This window comes from Balaenoptera acutorostrata, chromosome 1 (assembly GCF_949987535.1).
Source record: "Balaenoptera acutorostrata chromosome 1, mBalAcu1.1, whole genome shotgun sequence".
NCBI lineage: Eukaryota > Metazoa > Chordata > Mammalia > Artiodactyla > Balaenopteridae > Balaenoptera > Balaenoptera acutorostrata.
This window is the reverse complement of record NC_080064.1, coordinates 9,670,040-9,690,140: the sequence shown is the minus strand read 5'-3', so window position 1 is coordinate 9,690,140 and position 20,101 is coordinate 9,670,040. Positions and strand designations below refer to the sequence as shown.

The 20,101-nt window shown below is 43.4% G+C and overlaps 1 protein-coding gene across 8 annotated transcripts in view; it reads right to left on the bottom strand.

Annotated features, from left to right (window-relative positions):
• The window catches only part of VPS13D (vacuolar protein sorting 13 homolog D), a 246,652-nt gene extending 227,713 nt beyond the window's left edge, over positions 1 to 18,939 (bottom strand). For all 8 annotated transcript variants that reach the window (XM_057535232.1, XM_057535241.1, XM_057535246.1 and 5 more), the window contains exons 1-7: positions 18,840 to 18,939; positions 15,061 to 15,233; positions 9,224 to 9,301; positions 6,990 to 7,180; positions 6,812 to 6,892; positions 3,924 to 4,040; positions 1,101 to 1,205 (exon numbers count right to left, since the gene is read on the bottom strand). In XM_057535232.1, coding sequence (XP_057391215.1) covers positions 1,101 to 1,205; positions 3,924 to 4,040; positions 6,812 to 6,892; positions 6,990 to 7,180; positions 9,224 to 9,301; positions 15,061 to 15,157 — 669 coding nt within the window. In that variant the 5' untranslated portion in view covers positions 15,158 to 15,233; positions 18,840 to 18,939. The remainder of the gene's footprint in view (positions 1 to 1,100; positions 1,206 to 3,923; positions 4,041 to 6,811; positions 6,893 to 6,989; positions 7,181 to 9,223; positions 9,302 to 15,060; positions 15,234 to 18,839) is intronic.
• Between the last annotated feature and the right edge of the window lie 1,162 nt (positions 18,940 to 20,101).

Sequence of the window (20,101 nt, the reverse complement as noted above, 5' to 3'; positions counted from 1 at the left end):
ACTGGGAATCTAAAGCTCTCTAGCATTTTAAAATTTTTACTTATATTTCTTACAGGTAATACATTAGGTAATACATTCACGTGGTTTAAAATTTAAAAGGCAAAAAAAGTGCAATCTCTCCTTCCTACTCCCATCCCCCAGCCACCCAGTTACCCTACTCACAGGCAACCAATGACACCAGTTGCTTATGTACTCCACCAAAAGCATTCTGTACATAGTCAGCCAAATGCTAATTTTCTGGTGTTTTAAACCATTCTTACACAAATAGTGTATATGCTCTTTTATCTTGGTTTTTTAAACTTAATACTGTATCTTAGAGACTATTACGTATTCATCATGAAGATCTTTGCCTTTATTTTTAGAGTTGCATTCTCTTCTACTGTATGGATGCACCGCATTTATTTAATCAAATTAGCAAAACAAAAACCATTCTGCACAATAGCATGCAAGCCAAATATAACCGTGGTTGAGGGAAATATGAGTCCTTTTCCTCCATTTCACTTAAACTACCTACAATTTCTTTACAAAAAGATTAAACTGAGTTTTTTAAGATATCCTTCACAAACAGTAATACTTTATATCCAATGATTTATAATGACTTTCTAAGTATTTCTTAAAGGAATGCCACCGAAGGTGAAATTTCAACATAAAATGTTGTAAGAAAGCTCTTCTTTAAGAACCAGATCTGGTGCTTCATTCGTTAAAAATCTGGACGCTTAGTACACTGGGGGCTAAGAGAGTGGAGAATGCTAATATGTCAAGTGCTTGCAGTGGAATACCATGTAATAGTCAGAAGCAATGAATCAGAAGTATAAGCAGCAATACTGATCAATCTTAAAAACAGAGATTTAAGTGAAAAAAAGAAAACAAAGAAATCAATAATACACTATAAATGTAAAACATACACAAATCCCTATATATTGTTCAGAGTTACAGACATAGCAAGTACCTCAAGCATACATACTCGAGGGCGAACGCCTATGCAGGGAGAGGGGGTGGAAATGGGAACAGAGATGCAGAGAACAAAACCTTATGTGGCAACGATCCTACACCACTTTACTACCGTGCTGTGTTATAACAAAGCCCTGCCACAATCATACCTGTAACTCCACCTGAGGCAAATCCCCCAATAAAGTGCAATCGACATCCCAATAGATGCTAAACTCTGCCACATCTAACTGCTTTTTCCGCATTAATTTCTGTACCTGAGGGAAGACAGGGAAGAAAACAAGATGATTCTTCATTCACAAATTTATCCATTCATTCAACAGGTTATTTGTGAAGAATCATGCACCGGGCGCTTTGCATGGTGCTGAGGATACAAAACTGAATGAAAACATGGTTACAGAGTTCAGAATCTAACTAACTGGAAATACAAACATGCAAATAATTTTAATTAAGCAGAGGGAAGCAGAGGAAGAATATATGAGATGCCATAAGCAAACAAAGGGAAAATGTCACTGTGCAGATGAATATCAAAAGATGTGTACGTTTCAGACAAAGGGTGGGAGGGAGGGACCAGGACACATTTCAAGGAGTGGGGCCAACAACACAAAAGACCTGACAGCTGCAGAGGACGGCGAGCACATCTCTGTAACTGGGGCACTGTGCTCAGGGATGGGGCAGTATCGGCTCATGTGTATGGACACACATTTGAAGTGAGGAGCTAGTTAAGTGTTGAGAAAAGTAGGCTGGAACGTTACTAGGTGTACTAGGTTGAATAGTCCCCCCCGCACCCCCCAAAATTCATGTCGTCCCAAAACCTGTGAATGGGACCTTACTTGGAAATAGGGTCTTTGCAGATGTAATCAAATTAAAATGAGGTCATACTGGATTGGGGTGGGCCCTAATCTAATCACTGGTGTCCTTATAAGAAGAGAAAACAGACACATGGGGAAGAAGGCCATATGAAGATGGAGGCGGAGACTGGAGTGATGTATCCACAAGCCAAGGAACACCAAGGCAACCACCAGAAGCAAGGAGAGAGGCATGGGACAGTCTCTCCCTCAGAGCCTCCAGGGCGAACCAACCCTACCAACACCTTGATTTTGGACTCAGGCTCCAGAACTAAGGAAAATAAATCTCTGTTGTTTTAAGCCACCTAGTTTGTGGTAATTTGTTATCATAGCCCTAGGAAACAAATACAATAAGAAGTCTGTCATATTAAGGAGTTTGGATGTCATACTTGAAGGGGCTTGGAGCCACTGAGGGTTTTGATGCAGGCATGCACACCAGGATCCGGTATGGGTTTTAGAAACAGAACTCTAGCAACAGTGCAAAGTGGAGCTTTCCCCCTACGGAGTCATGAGTGTGTCAAGATAATGAGCAAGTTTATAGGATCGAGTTACATTTTAGGAATACAGCGACCCTTGAACAACGTGGGAGTTAGGGGCGCCGACCCTCCGCGAAGTGGAAAATCCACATGTAACTTTATAGTCAGCCGTCCGTATTCGAGGTACTACATCCAAGGATCGTGCGATACTGTGGTATGTATTTAGTGAAAGAAATGTGCGTCTAAGTGGACCTGCACAGTTCAAACCCGTGTTGTCCGAGCGTCCGCTGCACTTGGTTACTCTGAGCTAAGCACCTCCAGCCCCAAGCGGCCACATCCATCTGCCCCAGTGTCCTGTACAAACACCATCATCCTTCTCTGTGTGCCGTGACGTGGGAAAGGCTGAGAAGCACCGGCACAGAGCGAATCAAGAGCCTAGGATGGAAGCGAGGAGGTCATGGAAGTCAGGATTTTACTGAGCAAGGCAGAGGCTGGCAGGATCCTGAACTCAGACAGTCGCAGTGCAGATAAGCGTAAGAGCCACATTTGAGACATTTTGCGGGAAAAACTGGCAGGACGTTGTGACCAAATGGATATGGAAAGTGAGGAATAAGAAGTGAAGGGATGAGCGCAGGCTTCTAGGGACTAGCGTCGTGGGTAAGAACACGTGCTCTGAAGCAGGGTTGGCAAACCTGTTCTGTAAAGGGCCAGAGAGCAAATATTTAGGCTTTGGGGGCCATTCGTTCTCTGCTGCAGCTACTCAGCTCTGCCACTGCAGCACAAAAGCAGCCTAAACAACATGTAAATGAACGGGCCTGGCAGTGATCCACTAAATCTTAATTTACAAAAACAGGCGGGGCCGATTTGGCCCCCAGGCCACAGTCTGCCAACCCCTGATCTACAGCCGGTCCACCTGGGTTCAGTGGGTCAAGACCCGACTCCAGCACTCACTCATTCTTCTGCTCTTCAGCGTCCTCGGCTCTAGTACAAGGATGACAGTGGTGGAAGCTACTGAGAATTCAATGAGGTACATCATGTAAAGCACTAAGAACAGTGCCTGGCACATAAAAGGGCTCTAACGATGTCAGTTTTCATATGTGTGTTTGTAACATTCAGTAACATGTTAGAGAATAAAGGAAAACAGTTGGTTTCAGGGGAGTGAAATGGGCAGGTGGAATATAATGGGATCATTTTGATTATAACGAGCCTAAATACCACAGAGGCGTCCCATAGGTAGTTAGAGACCTTGAATCTGAAGGTCAGAAGAGGGGTGGAGAATGGCCCTTCCAGATGCGAGCGCCATCGACAAATATTCCCAGGTGGCTGCTGAAACTATGAAACAGAATGAGCGTACCCCAAGAGTGCATGTGATGTAAGAAGAAAATCAAAGATAAGATCCTTTCTGCACCTCGGTTTCTTCGTGTACAAAATGTGCCAACGTTTAATGGATGAATGAAATAAGAACAGGTCAGAAGAAATTAACTGTTTCCCTATTTCAGCAAATGAGACAAGAGACATCCACACCCTCCAAAAAAACATGGAGAAGAAGATCGTGATCTCATTTACCTAACACAAAAGGACACAAGGCAGAGCCCTAAATGCTCCAGACCGAGTGCTTTCTTCCCAGTTTGCAGTCGTATTTCATACTTACAGGCTCATTCACAGCATTCTGCATGGACACATTCTTAATGCAGACGCCAAACGCAAAAGGATGGGAAGGATTGGTAATACCATCTTCAAAGCGCAAATGGACATCTTGAATTTTTAACTGCAGCGGGGAAAAAAACACATTTAGACAACTGCTGCAGGTAGAATACCATAGGCAGGAGTTTACTTAAGTAAACCACAGCAGGCATTTTACACAAACGCATAGCTGATGTCACACACACACCCAATAATCTAAGTTCCTAAGAGAGTTATAATCACAAACTGGACATGAATGACACTTCTTTGTGATCAGTGCCTTCTCAAGAAGAGAGTTACAATACTTTCATCAAATCGTTTCAGAAAACACCTTAAACACTGAAATAAAGTAGTACCATTGTATCTAGATAACTGGCCCTCCCTCTCTTATGACATCTTAATCTTGCCTCTGTGTCCTCAAACCTGGACACAGGAACACCAGCAGGGCATTTCCATTTTGACCTTATTTATTTCCCCGTGCCCCTATAGTGGGGCTACAGAAAAAGCACTCTGCTTCAATGAATTAAAAAATAATAACAGAAAGTGAAAAGACAACCCATAGAATGTGAGAAAATATTTGCAAATCATATATCTGATGATAAGGGACTAAAATCCAGGATATATAAAAAAACTCTTACAACTCAATAGTTAAAAATAAATAAATACATTTTTTAAATGGAAAAGGGATTTGGACAGACATTTCTCCAAAAGATATACAAATGGCCAATAAGCACATGAAAAGATGCTCAACAACATTAACCATTAAGGAAACGCAAATCAAAACCACACTGAGATTTCACTTCATACCCACTAATGTGGCCGTTATTAAAAGACAGACAATAACAAATACTGATCAGGATGTGGAAAAATTGAAATGTTCACACATTACTGGTGAAACTGTAAAACAGTTCCTCAAAAAATTTAACATATAGTTACCATATGACTCAACAATTCCACTCTTAGGTATATACTCAAGAGAACTGAAAACATACGTTCACACAAAACCATACACATGACTGTTTATAGCAGCAATATTCCTTATAGTCAAAAAGTGGAAACAACCCAAATGTCCATCAACTGACAAACGGATAAACAAAATGTGGTCTATCCTGAGAACTGCAAAAACTCTAAGAGACCTGACCAAATTTTAACGTAGACTTCTAGCAGCCTAAGGCTGAGTCCCCAGGACATTCCATCCCCTTCCTGAGCTCCGGTCTAGAAAAGCTCAGGGCTGTGTGTTCTAGCCGATGCCTGACAACAGCACACCCGCCCCCCTTCTTAGAGCATTTACCAAAAAGGGCTTCCGACTGCGAACGCTTTCTCTGTCCCTATGTGATGTGTCTCCTGCAACTCAAGGACCTGAAAGCCGCTCCCTGGAAGTGTAATCACCAGGAAGGACGGGGCCTCTGTCTCCCCTCTCTCTGGGAGGACAGAAGCCCAGCTAGCAGACACAGCTGGCCGAATCATATCCACACTGACCAATCCTTCGTAATTTTTCACCTGAGCCCTCTCCCCACCCCCACCCCACCTCCCTTTTCCCTTTAAAAGGCCTGGTCACCTCTGTACAAACTGGAATGGAGCTCTGCTCCTTCCCCTACTGTCAGGAGTCACTGAGTAAAGTCCGCTTTCACCACTTTAACTTCACTCCAGCTTTGTTTATCTTTGGCAATCCATCCAATGGAATATATTATTCAGTCATAAAAAGAATAAAGTCCTGATACATGCCACAACATGGATGAACCTTGAAAGCATTATGCTAAAAGGCCAGTACAGCCCCACTGATATGAAATGTCCAGACTAGGCAAATCCACAAAGTAGATTAGTGGTTGTAGGGGGCTGGAGGGAGAGGGGAATTGGAAGTGGCTACTAGTTGGGTATGATGAAAATGCTCTGGAATTAAGACAGTGGTGATCAATGCCCAACTTTGTAAATATACCAAAAACACTAGATTGTACACTTTAAAAGTGTGAACTTTATGGTATGTGAACTAAATCTCAATAAAGCTATTATTAAAAATAAAAATAATGAGGAATTTTAAAAAAAAAATCAATGACACCTAAAATAAATAAATAAATAAATAACTGCCTGGAGAAGAATTCAAAGCAGTCACCTCAAATGTACTGATCTTTTCCCCCAATGTTACCAAAGTTATGAATCCAGCAACCTCAGGCTGTATTTTGGGGGGAAGTGGGACACCTTAAAAACATGTGGCCTGTGTCACTTTGGTACTGCAAGAAAACCCTGGAGGTAAAAAGTATGGGCTAACACTTACGACACACTGAAAATTAGTGTGAACCCTGCTCTAGTTTTTGAGGACAAACAAGACAATAATTAAAGCAGAAAATAGGGCCAACAGCCCTAGCACTGAAACTCATCAAACTGCCTCCAGACACATCAGTGAGAGTAAATACCTCACTGGGCTGTTCACAGTGCGCTACGGAATCAACTGGAAACCACATCCAACCCCTCTCACTGTACAGATGAAGAAACTGAGACTAAGAGATTAAGTGATTTAGTCATGAAGACTCAGGTGACCTGGCTTCTTGGGAGGTAAATCCTTCAGCAAGTAGGGTGCCAATATTCAAAAAGAAAATGAAGTGAAATGTCAATGAAATGAAAACTCCTACTCACACTAACTGAAGCAAGAAAAACCTGTGTCTGCCCAGAGCTGGACTCGCTTTTCAGGTTTTCCCTCTGGCACCGCCTATGAAAAGGCACGCGTGAGCAATCAGCGCTCTCCGAAGACACCCTGCTATCAGTTAAACCCACAGGAAACAGCAACCACGGACGTGAAATGCACTTAAGCCTGAGCGATCCCTTCTGTGTTCATACTTTATAAAAGCCATTAGGACTTACTTCAATATTCTCCACAATTCTCGTAACTACCGAGGCAGTAACTGAATACCAGTAGGACTCCCCTTTCTGCTGGCGTTCGTTCTGCAAAGGAAAGAGCCGGTGTTAGCAGAATCTAGTGCTTTGCTCATTTCAAGTCTCACCACCACCGCTCTCATGGCCAAAAGGATTTCTGCCTTGCCTTCCACTTTTCCTCCAGGGCTTGCAGGAGAGCTTTCTTGCGTTCCCTTTCCAACAGCTTCTCCTTTTCATCATTGAAATCCTGTATTTTTTCAGGGGCTCCAATTAAGTGAAGGCTGGAGATGGAGATCACCCAAGGGTCCACATGGGGGCGATAGAAGGGAATCTGAAGGGTTACCTTCCCAATTAAGCCTGGGAAAAGGAAAGTCTTGTTAACTGTCTGCACACATCTTTAAATTCTATTTTTCTGTATTCTTCTAGTTTTCTTTAAGGAGTATTATTACCATTTACTTTTTAATTTAAGAAAACAAGCAGCAAGTTTTCGTACATGTGAAACAAACATTAGTGGGCTGAGATCTGTAACAACAAGGCATAATAAAGCAGAAGATGGAAAAAGGTCAGTGTAACTTTTTCATATCTAATGCAACATCTCCCTCTGGAAAATACCTCTTCCCCAACAGGACTACATCTTAAACTCCTCTGGGGTGTCTTTCTTCCCATGGCACCTGTACTAGCCCTTGGGCACACAACTCATCTCCTGTTCATTATTAATCAGCTGGTTGATAGGTACTTATTGGGAGTCAGCAGACTTAGCAATACGTCAAATCTTGAGCACAGCAACCGAAACACAGGTCACGTTGCAGTGGTACTCTATCGAGAAAGAATTCTGATTCTTCATGAGAACTCGGGCTGATGGGAAAGCTAAATGGCCCGGTAGAATTGTGACACTTATTTCCCAAGTTCTACCATTTCTCAAAGATCCACACAGTCCAACTAACAGTCTACCTCTGAAAGCAACACGTTATCAGACTGTTATCATTACTGTCTAAGATCTAGAATTCGAGCAGGATCGATCTGTTATATTTAAGATAACAGAGTATCATTAACACCAAATGATCAACTGTGTAATCCAGTAACAGATGAAGAAATCTTACAACAAATAATGAAAAAATATTTTAATTTTGACTTCAGAAAAATGAAATTAAGTTTTTTACATTTAATAAAATTTGTATTATAACTGAAACCATACACCAATTTTCACAACAAAGAATTTTAACAATAATTAGTGCACAGTTGCAATTCTAACCTAAATTAATTGGGAGGACACTTATATGACAGCAAAATATAACTTCTGTTACATTTTATTTTTGCAGAACAAGCATAAAAAGGGTCATTTTTGCCAAAATATTAGAAAACATCAATTTTCCCTAAGAGCCTCTCTTAATCCTTTGATAGTCAAATAAGAACTCTCTTGGAAGTATCCACCGTTTCATCATTCCTGAGTTTCTTTCAGATTCTAACTTGTCAGTGCCTTTGCTTACGATTCTGGCAGTTCACCTATGACTTGAATTGACTTCAAGAAGGCCTAAATCTCTTGCAAGAGTTCTATTTTATTTCACCTAGCCAACTGATTTGCATTGTAATTGCACTTGCACTTTATTGTAATATTAAGTACCCTCAAAGTAAGGGAAAGGGACTGACTGATATCAACAGGCTTGCTCAATGACGAGCAGTGTCTAAAGAGGGACTAATTTTATAAGTGGTCACTTAATAAAGAATATTTTTATTCTGTGATAATTCTCGTTTCCTTACCAAATCTAGTAACTGCAAGACTCCGATAATAATTGCAAACATCGACTGAGTGTGCCGGGCACTGTTCTAGTCATTTTAATGCATTAACTCAGGTATTCCTCTCCACAAACCTATGATATAGGTACTAGTATTATCCCATCTTAAGATGAGGATGCACACACAGAGTGGTTAGGGAACCTCCCCAAGGTCACACAGCCAGAAAATGGCAGATATGGAATAGAAACCCAAGCATACTGTTCCAGAGCCCGCCTTTCATTCAATAGAGTAAACTGTCTCTTAGTAATATGTACAATGAATTCTCTGAAAACAGGAACCCCCTGTATCTAGGATGGAAGTTCTCAGACTTTAGTAAACATAAGAATCACCTGGGCTGCTTATTAAAGATGCAGGTTCAACAACACTCCCTCAGAGACTCTGAGTCAGTAAGTCTGGGGGCCACCTGACCTCCCCGCCACCACCCCCAAGATCATCCTGATATTAGTGGCCTAGAGACCACACCTGAAGACTGATCTAAACTCTACCCTTCCTACCCTGCCTCTTCCTGGTCCAACAGAGCCAAACTCAAGGGCTCTCAGTTTTCACGTCCCAAGTCCCAATCGATATAAGGCTCAAAACTGCCTCCCACTCCCTTGTTCCACATACCAGCTTTGACTTCAAATGGTAATTCCAGTTCTTTCAAGGCATCTTTCTTTAAAGGCAAGTTTTCTAATTCAACAGCACCTAAAAAATAAAAACACCATAACATGTTCATCCAACAAATGCAGTAGTTGCTTGTTGTGTGCAAATCAATGAAGGGTAAAGGGAGAGTTTCACATCTAGGCCCAGGCTATACCAATGTGCATTCTCTGTACTAATTTCCTGACCAGCCCACTGACATGTAAATAACAGCTGAAGCTTACCAGCAGATGAAGGATTTGGGCAGGGATCTAACTCTAATGAGCCAGATAGTAAATATCTCAGGACTTACAGTGTCTACTGTATATTCTCCTTTTGTTTTGTTTTGTTTTGTTTTGTTTCTTTACAAGCCTTTAAAAATGGAAAAGCCATTCTCAGCTAGCAGGGGGATCTGGCCAGTTGGCCAGTTTACAGACCTCTAGTTTAGGCTACTATTCCACCGGAGGACCATTAACATCTGAATCACCTAGGATGAAATGCAGGCTCCTGGGTCTAAAGCAGAAATTTGCAATTTTTAACAAGCTCTCCTTACCCACCACCCTCCCCTTCCCCCAAAATGGGTGTATTCCATACCATCTCAGAGAGTTCAATAAAGTTGGTCATCAAGAGGAATTTATACTCTCTCCTCTGGAGAGACCACCTCTGCAGGTTCTCCTCTGCACCCTCACTCGCAGGTGTAATAACCAGTCAGAGAGCAAAGGCATGAACAGGACCACCGCTGAAGGTCCTTTTCAGACCCAGTTTCTATAATTACTTAAATCCAAAAGCACAAGATGTCTCCAAAGCAGACTGAAGGATTAGTCACAAGGGTGCAGCTAGATCTCTCTCTCTCCCAGCTATTGAAATCAACCCTTTACACATACTGGGTTGGCCAAAAAGTGCATTCGGGTTTTTATGGAAAAACCCAAATGCACTTTTTGGCCAACCCAGTACATACTGATCCCTCCCCTGCGCCTAAGGCACTGTGCTGGCCACTGGGAATAAAAACAAAGGCAGGCAGGGTCCCCATCTTCAAAGCGCTGGGGAAACAGCCGTTTTATAAAGTTGCTCATTTGTGCAACACAAGTCAATTTTCTGAGTCACTTAAATCTGTCTAAAATGTATTCGCAAGACAACAACCACGCAGCAACCATTAACTGGTAAGAGAACCCAGAAGAAAGGAAAGCAAGTCTTTTCCTCCAAAGACACACTAATACAAGAAACTTAATTATTTTCCCCTTTGAATGATTAAGACTTGTGCATCATTGGCATCTAAAGAAGTATTCAAAGCTAGCATTCTGGCGGATTCTGAGCAAACGCACCCAACTTATTTTTCAGAACTTTTGCAAGAACACCTATTCACATGGGGCTCCACTTACCTTGAGACTAACCAAAAGGAGAAGTTAATAATCCCAGAGAGCCCAGAAACAACCCTATATCCACACTTGGGGAGAAAATGAGCATAAGGGGGAAAAAACATGAGACACATTCCTTATCAGTTGAAACTGACTTAAAGGGAGGAAAGCATATAACTTCTTCTCCTTCTGAAGAGCAACATTTGCAATCTGAATCATTCGCCCTATTTTTCAATACCCAAATCTGTCACAAAGGCAGACGGCCCCAGGTTTCCATGGCTGCTGTACAGAGTGGAGAAGTGGAAAGAACTGCAGGCAATCCATGCAATGAAAAATTAAAGAAGCTGAAGCACAGACAGCAAAGGAGGTGGTCTAGAAAGGAGAGGACACACAGGAAAGAATGAGGAGAAATGGCAGCCTATAGCAAGTCATAAACAAGGGAATCAGGGACTTCCCTGGTGGCCCAGTGGGTAAGACTCCGCGCTCCCAATGCAGGGGGCCCGGGTTTGATCTCTGGTCGGGGAACTAGATCCCGCATGCATGCCACAACTAAGAGTCCTCATGCCACAACTAAGAAGTCCACATGCCGCAACTGAAAATAAAAAAGATCCCATGTGCCGCAACTAAGACCCAGCACAGCCAAAAATAAATAATAAATAAAAATAAATAAATATTTTTTTAAAAAAGGTAATCAGGCAAAATACAGATCAAAGGCTTCCTACTTCCCCACCCACTCATATGTACCCACAACTGGCCCTCCTGGAGAAGTTCCCTCCAAGGGACCAGGCCACAAAGCACCCAGCATAGGTGAGCACCTTATAGATAATAATGTTTGTTGATTTCCAGACAGATAATTTGCAGACTTATTTATGGATGGCTCTCTCATCCAAAAATTCCTCACCTCAGATTAACAAGAAATCTAGTCACTAGCTGGGGTGAATTTAGAGTAATACCTAATGACTACTCAATCCTCTTCCCTCAGCTCTAGGGAAGCCAACCTCATTTAAAGGGCCAACCTGAGGTTCAGAGCTTATTTAAAAAAAAAAAAAAAAAAGGAGGGGGAATCTAAATGTACGCCCATGGCCCAGAGTTCAGACTCCTTGACTCAGCACTGGCAGCCGCTATCTTCTGGCCCCAAACCACCCCAAAGACACCCTGCAGGTTCCAGCCTTCTGCCTCTGCTCACACACCTCATTCTGCCTGGAATGTGGTCACCCAGCCTGGGCCATCAAGATCCTGCTAAGACCCACTCAAAAGCCACCCCCCGAATAGCTTTCTCAGGGTCCTCCAGACAGGATGAATGGTTCCCCTCCCACTGCATTATGCCTGTATCTCTAGTATAACAACGTAATACATACTGCCTTGTATTACTGTACACTTATTTCTGTCTCCAGGACCGGTTAATGGCTCTCTGAGGGCAGGGATTATAGAGGTGGAGCTGGGATGATGATGACGATGACGATGAGGAGGGGGAGGGGGAGGGGGAGGAGGTGGAAGATGAGGATGGCTATCATTCAGTGAGATCTTACTATGTCCCAAGCATTTCATATGCACTTCTTCATTTGATCCTCACAAAAATATGAGGAAAAAAAAAATATATGAGGAAATACTATTATTTTCTTCATTTTTAAGATAAGAAAAATGAGGCTTAGAGGACAAGCAGTCTGCTTAAAAATCATAGAGCTGGTCAGTGGTAGTACTAGAGTTCATACCAGACCTGTGTGATCTCTGGTGGCAAGAGGGAGAGGGGATGAAGAGGAGGCTTACATAACTTGCTCACAGTCACAATCAGCTGTTAAGTGGTGAAACCAGGGTTAGACCCTATGCCTGAGCTCTAAGTATTGTCTACTGTCTCCCCTTTTTGTATCGTTCCGTAACACAGAGCCTTACCCAAAGCAGGTGCTCAGTGAAAGTTTGCCGAATGACTGAACAAATGAAATGTTATACAAGTGCTATCTCTGTCCTTCCACTACTCATATGCTACTTTGCATTTTTATTGCTTTTAGCATGTGTGCACAATCTACCCTTGAAGTCCAACTCACCAGCTACTCATACGTTGATGATCTTATGATGATGATAACACTGACTGAGGACCCAGAACAGTTCTAAGCTCTTTGAACCCACATTAATGTGTTCAGTTCTTAGAACCTTATGAGATAGTTACTATTACCTCCAATTTGCAGAAAGGGAGACTAAAGCAATTTTAATATTTAATTTTCTATTTAATTCTTAGTAGAATTTGAGTAATTTAGTACTAAGGATGTAATGTACAACATGATAAATACAGTTAACATATATGTTAGGTACGAAAGTTGAGAGTAAATCCTAAGAGTTCTCATCACAAGAAAAAATGTTTTTTCTATTTCTTTAATTTTGTATCTGTATGTGATGATGGATGTTCACTAAAGTTACTGTGATGATCATTTCATGATGGATGTCAGTCAAACCATTACGCTGTACGCCTTAAACTTACACAGTGCTCTACAGCAATTATATCTCAATAAAACCGTCAGAAGAAGAAAAAAGAATTTGAGTAATTTGCCCAAGTTACTGGTAAATGGAGGAACTGGGATTCAAACCCAGTCTGGCTACAAAATCCATACCCTTGACCACTATTTCAGTCTCCTTTGCATCTTCCAAAGCATCTGTAAATATTTGCAGACAGACTGAAATAACATTCTTATTCCTATCTAGTACCCTCTGCCCCCAAACACTGCTTAACTATGTCATCAAGGTCAACAAAAAGTGTCAACTCCTTTACAAAGCCATTCTCTCAGTGCATTGCAATGCTCTAAAACTTTTCTGGCCAAGCATCGTGGTGTGCTTTGGAGCCATAAGGACGGAGTACCTAACTGACACAAGTTTTGAAAGAAAAAGCATTTTTCTAGTCTGCAGAGAAACATTCCTCAAATTCCACAGGTTCATTAAAAGCCATAGAGAATAATTTTTAAGAAGAGATAAGCACAGCAAAGCAGTAGAAAGCTTCAGAGACACACACAGTTGTCCTTACAAGATATGTTCTGTCTAAAATTGCTGAGCTTAGAAATCTATTATTAGTATAGACTCCATGATTTATCAGGTACCACAAATTTCTATTTATTCGTTTCTTTAGCGAAGATCCTTCTTCTTACCATACCACTCTTGAGAAAGCCAGCTCTGTTATTAGCAATGTCGTTGCTAGTAACAATGTTGCTCCTTCTAGGCCCTGTTACCTGCCCTGTACAACCTGGTTAGCTTCACAGTGTCTGAGAACTTCAATAAGTGACCAAAGAGGTGAACGTGACACTACTGTTGTACTTTAAACACAGCCCCGCCCTGACAACTGGTCACTTTCACTTTCCACTAAGCAGCTCCCTTCTAGGAAAGGGCAGAAGGAAAAGCCGAAGAACAGGAAAGAACCCACTTCTGTTTCCAAAGAAAGGAAGGGAGCGGGGAGGTGCAACCGTGCTAGCTCGCCACCGCCTACTGCTGCCGCAATCACTCCACTGGTTTAGGTGGGTCAGGAAACCCCGGAGAACGCTGCTTCTGGGAAGAGAAAATCACCGCACCCTGTGCTCAGACTATACACACATCTGGATCACTGCTAGCCCCACTAACCTGCCCTGGTCCACTTGCCAAAACTCATACTCCCAGGAAGCCCAGGAGGTTTCCACTATATCTGGGGCCTCCTTTCCTCTTTCTATGATTCTACATGTTTGCAAACTGACTTTATCTTCTTTCTCTAGATTTGTTAAAGGGTTCCATTTTGAGTTGAGCAAACAGAACTTAAATTAAAACAAGGAGAAGGAGAAGAAAGCTGCTTTCCAATCCCCACATCAAACCACTGGGCTGCATTTACACAGTATAGACCTGTAAAGGCTAAAATGTCTCAAGCTTTAGGTACATTACTACTCAGCAAGACAAGAACTCAGAAATTCTGTTGGAAGACCCCACAGTAACATATTTTAAAACTTCTACTGGGTGTCTATTACACACCAGCAGGATAGGCGCTTCAATGGTCACTCCACTTGATCCTTTTAGCAATGCTGTAAAGGTACATTACCCTCTTTTTCTAAAGAAACTGAGGCTCAGAATTTCAGTGACTTGTTCAGGTACCTAACAAGTAACACAGCAGGATTTGAAGCCGAAGCCAATGCCATTGTCACTACATCCTGGCTGCCTCCACAAAGCTTCATAAAACTAAAAAATTAACTGGGGTAAAGCACAGTCACCAGTAGCATGGTCTTTTTTTAAATTTTCCTTTTTATATTTAACAGTCCCCTAAAATCTACAACAATCCAGCTATATACTTAAGTTACCCTGTAATAATAATCAGTGTCATATGGAAGAACATTATTTCCTTTTACACATATTTAATACAAAGCCATCTGTCCATCGGGGTTTATTATTCTCAATACAACAAAAAGAACATAAAAAATAGAAATGCAATCTGCAAAGCATACTTCACCAAAAAGAGATACACGTACTCACCTTTCAGAAGCGCAACGGACAGCTGATCAGTGTTCAGGTTATTGACATATTTCCCCAGATAGGTATTGAGAACCCAGGCTACAAGACCTTCCAACATGACTATATCCTCAAGACAAGGTGTTTAAAACTCATGGATCATTCTTTATTTCTCTCTCTCATGGTCACAGAAGAATCTATGAAAGAAAAAAAAAAAGGAAATGAACAGAAAAACCAGACAGTTTTTCCAAGCTGATATCCTACTCTACCTGCCCTGAAGGTGGCTGGATGCAAAGCACAGATTTAAGAAAAGATGGGGTGACCAATGTTCACTGCACCACTATTTACAATAGCCAAGACATGGAAGCACCCTAAGTGTCCATCAACAGATGACTGGATAAAGAAGTTGTGGTGTGTGTGTGTGTGTGTGTATATATATATATATATATATATATATATATATATATATATATATATAATGGAATACTACTCAGCCATAAAAAAGAATGAAATATTATTTGCAGCAACATGCATGGACCTAGAGACTATCAAACTAAGTGAAGTCAGACAGAGAAAGACAAATATTATATGATATCATTTATATGTGAAATCTGAAAAATAATACAAATGAATCTACATACAAAAGAGAAACAGACTCACAGACATAGAAAACAAACTTATGGTTACTAAAGGGGGAAGAGGGGAGGGATAAATTAGGAGTATGGGATTAACAGACACACTACTATATATAAAATAGATAAGCAACAAGGGTTTACTGCATAACACAGGGAAGAATATTCAATATTGTGTAATAATCTATAATAGAAAATAATCTGAAATATATATAACTGAATCACTTTGCTGTATACCTGAAACTACCACAATATTGTAAATCAACTATACTTCAATTAAAAAAAAAAAAAAAAGAAAGAAAGATGGGATGAAAAGTACTGTAAGATGCCCCCACTAGTAAATGGAGGGCCAAACCAATACATCTGCATTTTGATGCAGCTGCAAGGGATAGTCACTCATAAATTTACCAAAAATTACCTACAATTCAAAGTTGTGTATCTTTTCGATGTAACTGACCGTTTAACTGCTTGCTTTTGGTGACTGACCTGGGGACTAGACTGTCCTGGTGAGAGGTTCTCTTCCAGATGTGATATGGCAATGTCTAGAGACATTTTTGAATATCACGACTGGGGGGATTGCTACTGGTACCTTGTGAGAAGAGACCATGGAGGCTGCGAAACTTCCTACAATGCACGAGATAGCCCCCCCCAGCAATGAATTATCCAGCCCCAAATGCCAACAGTACCAAGGCTGAGAAACCCTGTCCTAGATTAAGGCAAAAATGGCCTAAGAGACTGCATCAGTGAACTTCATATTCTGCACCAATCCTCTTTAAGCCTTCCCGAAATCAGTTTTGCAAACCTGTTCATCAGGCTCATTCATAAAATGATACAAATGGAAGGGAGACGACAGTGGTTTATCGCTCTTAACTGTCCTGGAGCTGCATTGCTGGTACCTGGACACCAGACAGTGCTGATACAAGGGACCCCCTTAGTCAGTAACTGCAGACACCAGAAATCCTCTGGTTCCAGCTGCAGTATTTACAGTCAGTGCTGATTTACTGCTGTCATTACAATAACTGCTGTTTATTAGCATTACAAAACAGAGATTATTTTTAGTATTCCATAAAGTTAACATGAGGGAACTTGAGACACAAAAGTTTAAATAGGTTTCAAGATTGCTCAGCTAGTAGATCCTAGGTAGAACCGTGGGCTCCAAATCTTGCTCTGAGCCAAGCATGTCGGACACCAGCCCATCAAGCCTGACACTCCAGGTTTGCTGTGGCAGGCATCCCACTTGGAACCAGCCCTTTTGGGATCCTTTCCAAGCACTTTGCCCCACCTCCAGTTATTCACCTTAGTGCCAGGAGATACTCTTATCCCAACTGAGAGGCTTCCACTCACCAAAAACCCCAAAACACAATGCTCTACAAGAGTTAACCTTCAGGGAAAATCTGTTTTTATTTGTCAATAGTGTCTTGCATTTCCAGAGAAGATTAACTTTTATTTGTCAACAATGACAGTAAAAACATATAAGAAAATAAACAGCATTTGGAAAAATACTAATTTCTTTCCAAAGATCTTTTTTAAAGCTACATTGTTACGTAAAATTAGGAATCTGCTAAAAATTACTGCGTACACTTATTTAAAGAAGAGATTACAAGAACAAATTTCTTAAAATAAGAAATGTTTAACAGCCTGAGTAAAGGAAACACTTCTTTCTATAACTTTAAATGAGTAAACCTACAAAAACAAAACATGAACCTGACTAACCTAGTCTCACTATGTAGAGTCCAAACACACTTAAGCAAAGAGCCAAAGTTGGAACACTCTTTACTTTTGAAGTTACTGCCACTGATTCTGGTCCTAAATGCCAACAAACTCTCTCTGGTGCCACCTACAAGTGCTCTCCTTATAAAGGGAAACAACGGTCAGTTTGTACACAAGATCTGGCCCTACCCTACCTCCCCTGAAGGTGGACGAATGCAAAGCACAGATTAAAAGAAGATGGGGTGAGAAACACTATAAAACGCCCTGTGCAGTACATTGAGGCCCAAGCTAGACGGCATCCATTAGCTCTGCTAAGCATCTAGACCAGGTTTGAGGCCACTTCAAGGATTCCGTTAAGGAATCCGGTGTCAGGAAGGGCCGCCAGACTGGCCAGAATCCCAAAGTGTTTTTATACTCTGGTCCATCAGGGTTTCTAGGCCTGGTACTAACCCCACCTAGCCTCCCCTAATCGGTGGGGCAGGTGACACTGGGGATCAGTGCTCAGCCTACCGGTGGGCAGACAGCCGGCCATGACCTTGAGCCAGGCCCCTCCCTCGAGGAGCGGCTGGAGCCCTGGAGCCCTGAGTAGGAAGGGCTGGCAACAGGACGCGGGAGCGGAGGCGGCGGGGCTGAGGGCTGCCGGCCCTGGCAGCTCGGACATCGGAGGCCGGAGAGGGACGGGGGCCCCACAGGAAGGAGACTGCCCAGGAGACGAGGCTCCTCCAGCCCGTCTGCCGCCCCTCTGCTCTCAGAACCCTACGCCCGGCTCCAGCGGCCGGAGACCCCACCTCCCAGATAGAGCCTGAAGGGAACGGAGCCGCGCGTCCCAGCCCCGGAAGGAGGGGCTCAGCCAGGGCGTGACCCCAGGGGGCGAGGGGTAAAGAGAGGTTTGAGGCCTGATGTCCCCATCCCAGAACGTGACCCCAGAAGGCTGGAGAAGGGGGTGGTTAAGACCCTCTGGAGCCCTGACTGGAGCCATGTTCTTGGGCATAAGGCAGGGGGGCTCACACCCTGGGCTCCCGCGTGGAGACCGAGGCTCCGGCGGGGAGACGCGGCCTGACACCCCCTCGATCCCAGGGCACCAGGCTGCCCCGACCCGGGAAAGGGTGCGGGTCCGGCGGGGGTTCAGACTCCCCAGCACACGGACGCCGAAGTACCGGGAAGCTCAGAACGCCCGAGCGTGTGGCTCGGGCGCCCGCAGGGCCTCGGACTCGAGGGTCCCGGTGAGGGCGGGACGCTCGGGGCCGTCTGGGGCTCGGACGCCCCAGGGATCCCCCAAAGAGCTCAGACGGCCGGAGGGCCGGACGCCGGGGTCCCCGCGCTTCCAGCGCAGCGCTCCGCCCGGGCGGGCCGGGGCCTCCAGGTCTGAAGCGGAGCCGGAGCGGCCGACCGCAGGTCCACGCCCGCCCTGCGGCCCCCGGCCCTGCTCGCCGCCCGGCGCCGCCCCGCCTCGGCCCGTACCTGTCGGTGTCCCGGGCCGCCCGCCCCAGCCAGGCACTGCGCGGCGCTTCCTCTCCGCCGCTCCTCAATGGCGCTGGCCCGCGGCGCTCAGACCCGCCCCGACCCGACCAATCGAGCGGGCGACGCGCCGGCGCCTGGCCAGCCGAGCGCCGAGTCATCGAGGAGGCGCCCCCTGGCGCCCGCGGCCGCTCCTGCAGGGCTGCCCGCCCCTCCAGGGCTCGCAGGTGCTGGGGCTGAAGCGGTAGAAAGGCCCAAACAGCCCCTCCATTTTACAGCGCGGGGGTAAACCGAGTCCGGGGAAAGGAAAATATATAGGACATATTGGCTCAGAAGTATTGGAACCCAGGATTCTTCCTTCTACAACGACCCGCCCGCAATCTGTTCGCCACTTATCAGCCGCAGGAGTCTTAAAACATAATTCATACCATGCCACTTCCCTGGTTAAAACCTCTTCCCCATTATACTTACATTAAAACCCACCTCCTCAGAGAGCCGACACCACGATCCTGCTGAATTTGTTCCATTCCCATTTCTGCCACTCTTTCCCGGGCCCACTCTGTCCCAGCATCCTTCAGTTCCTGCCCCGGGACTTTTGCATTTGCATCTCTCTGCTTAGGATGCTTTTACCCTAACTGCTGTCCAATGGGAATATAACGCAAGCTACATAGTACGTTTATTTAGTCGGTACATTTTTTACAGGAAAAACAAAAAGGTGAAATTAATAATATATTTTATTTAATCCAATATGTTCTAAATATTATCATCTCAACCTGTAACCAACAGAAAAAAATTATTAATAAGGTATTTTGGGGTTTTTTATATTAGTTTTTTAAATCTGGTGTGTATTTTACACTACTGCACATCGTAATACAAACTAGCTACATTTCAAGTGCTCAATAGACTTGTATGACTACAGGGCAGCTCTGGATAATCATATAGGCCACTCCTTGCTTCAAATATTCCATCTCAGAGAGGATTTCCCTGCTGCCCTATCTGAAGTTCCCCTCATCCATTACCCTGTTATATTATCTTAACAGAACTTAATGTTGCCTGAGATGAGATTATCTTATTTGTTTATACCTATGTTATCTTTCGTCACTCTGAAAGTTTACTGACAGCAGAAATTATATCTTTTTCACAAATGTTTCCTCAGTACCTAGACATGGCCTAGCACAGAAAAGGCCCAATGCTATGAAAGAATGAACAAATGAACGCCTCATCTTGGATTATCAGCAGAAAGGCAGGAAGAACATCTCAGGCTC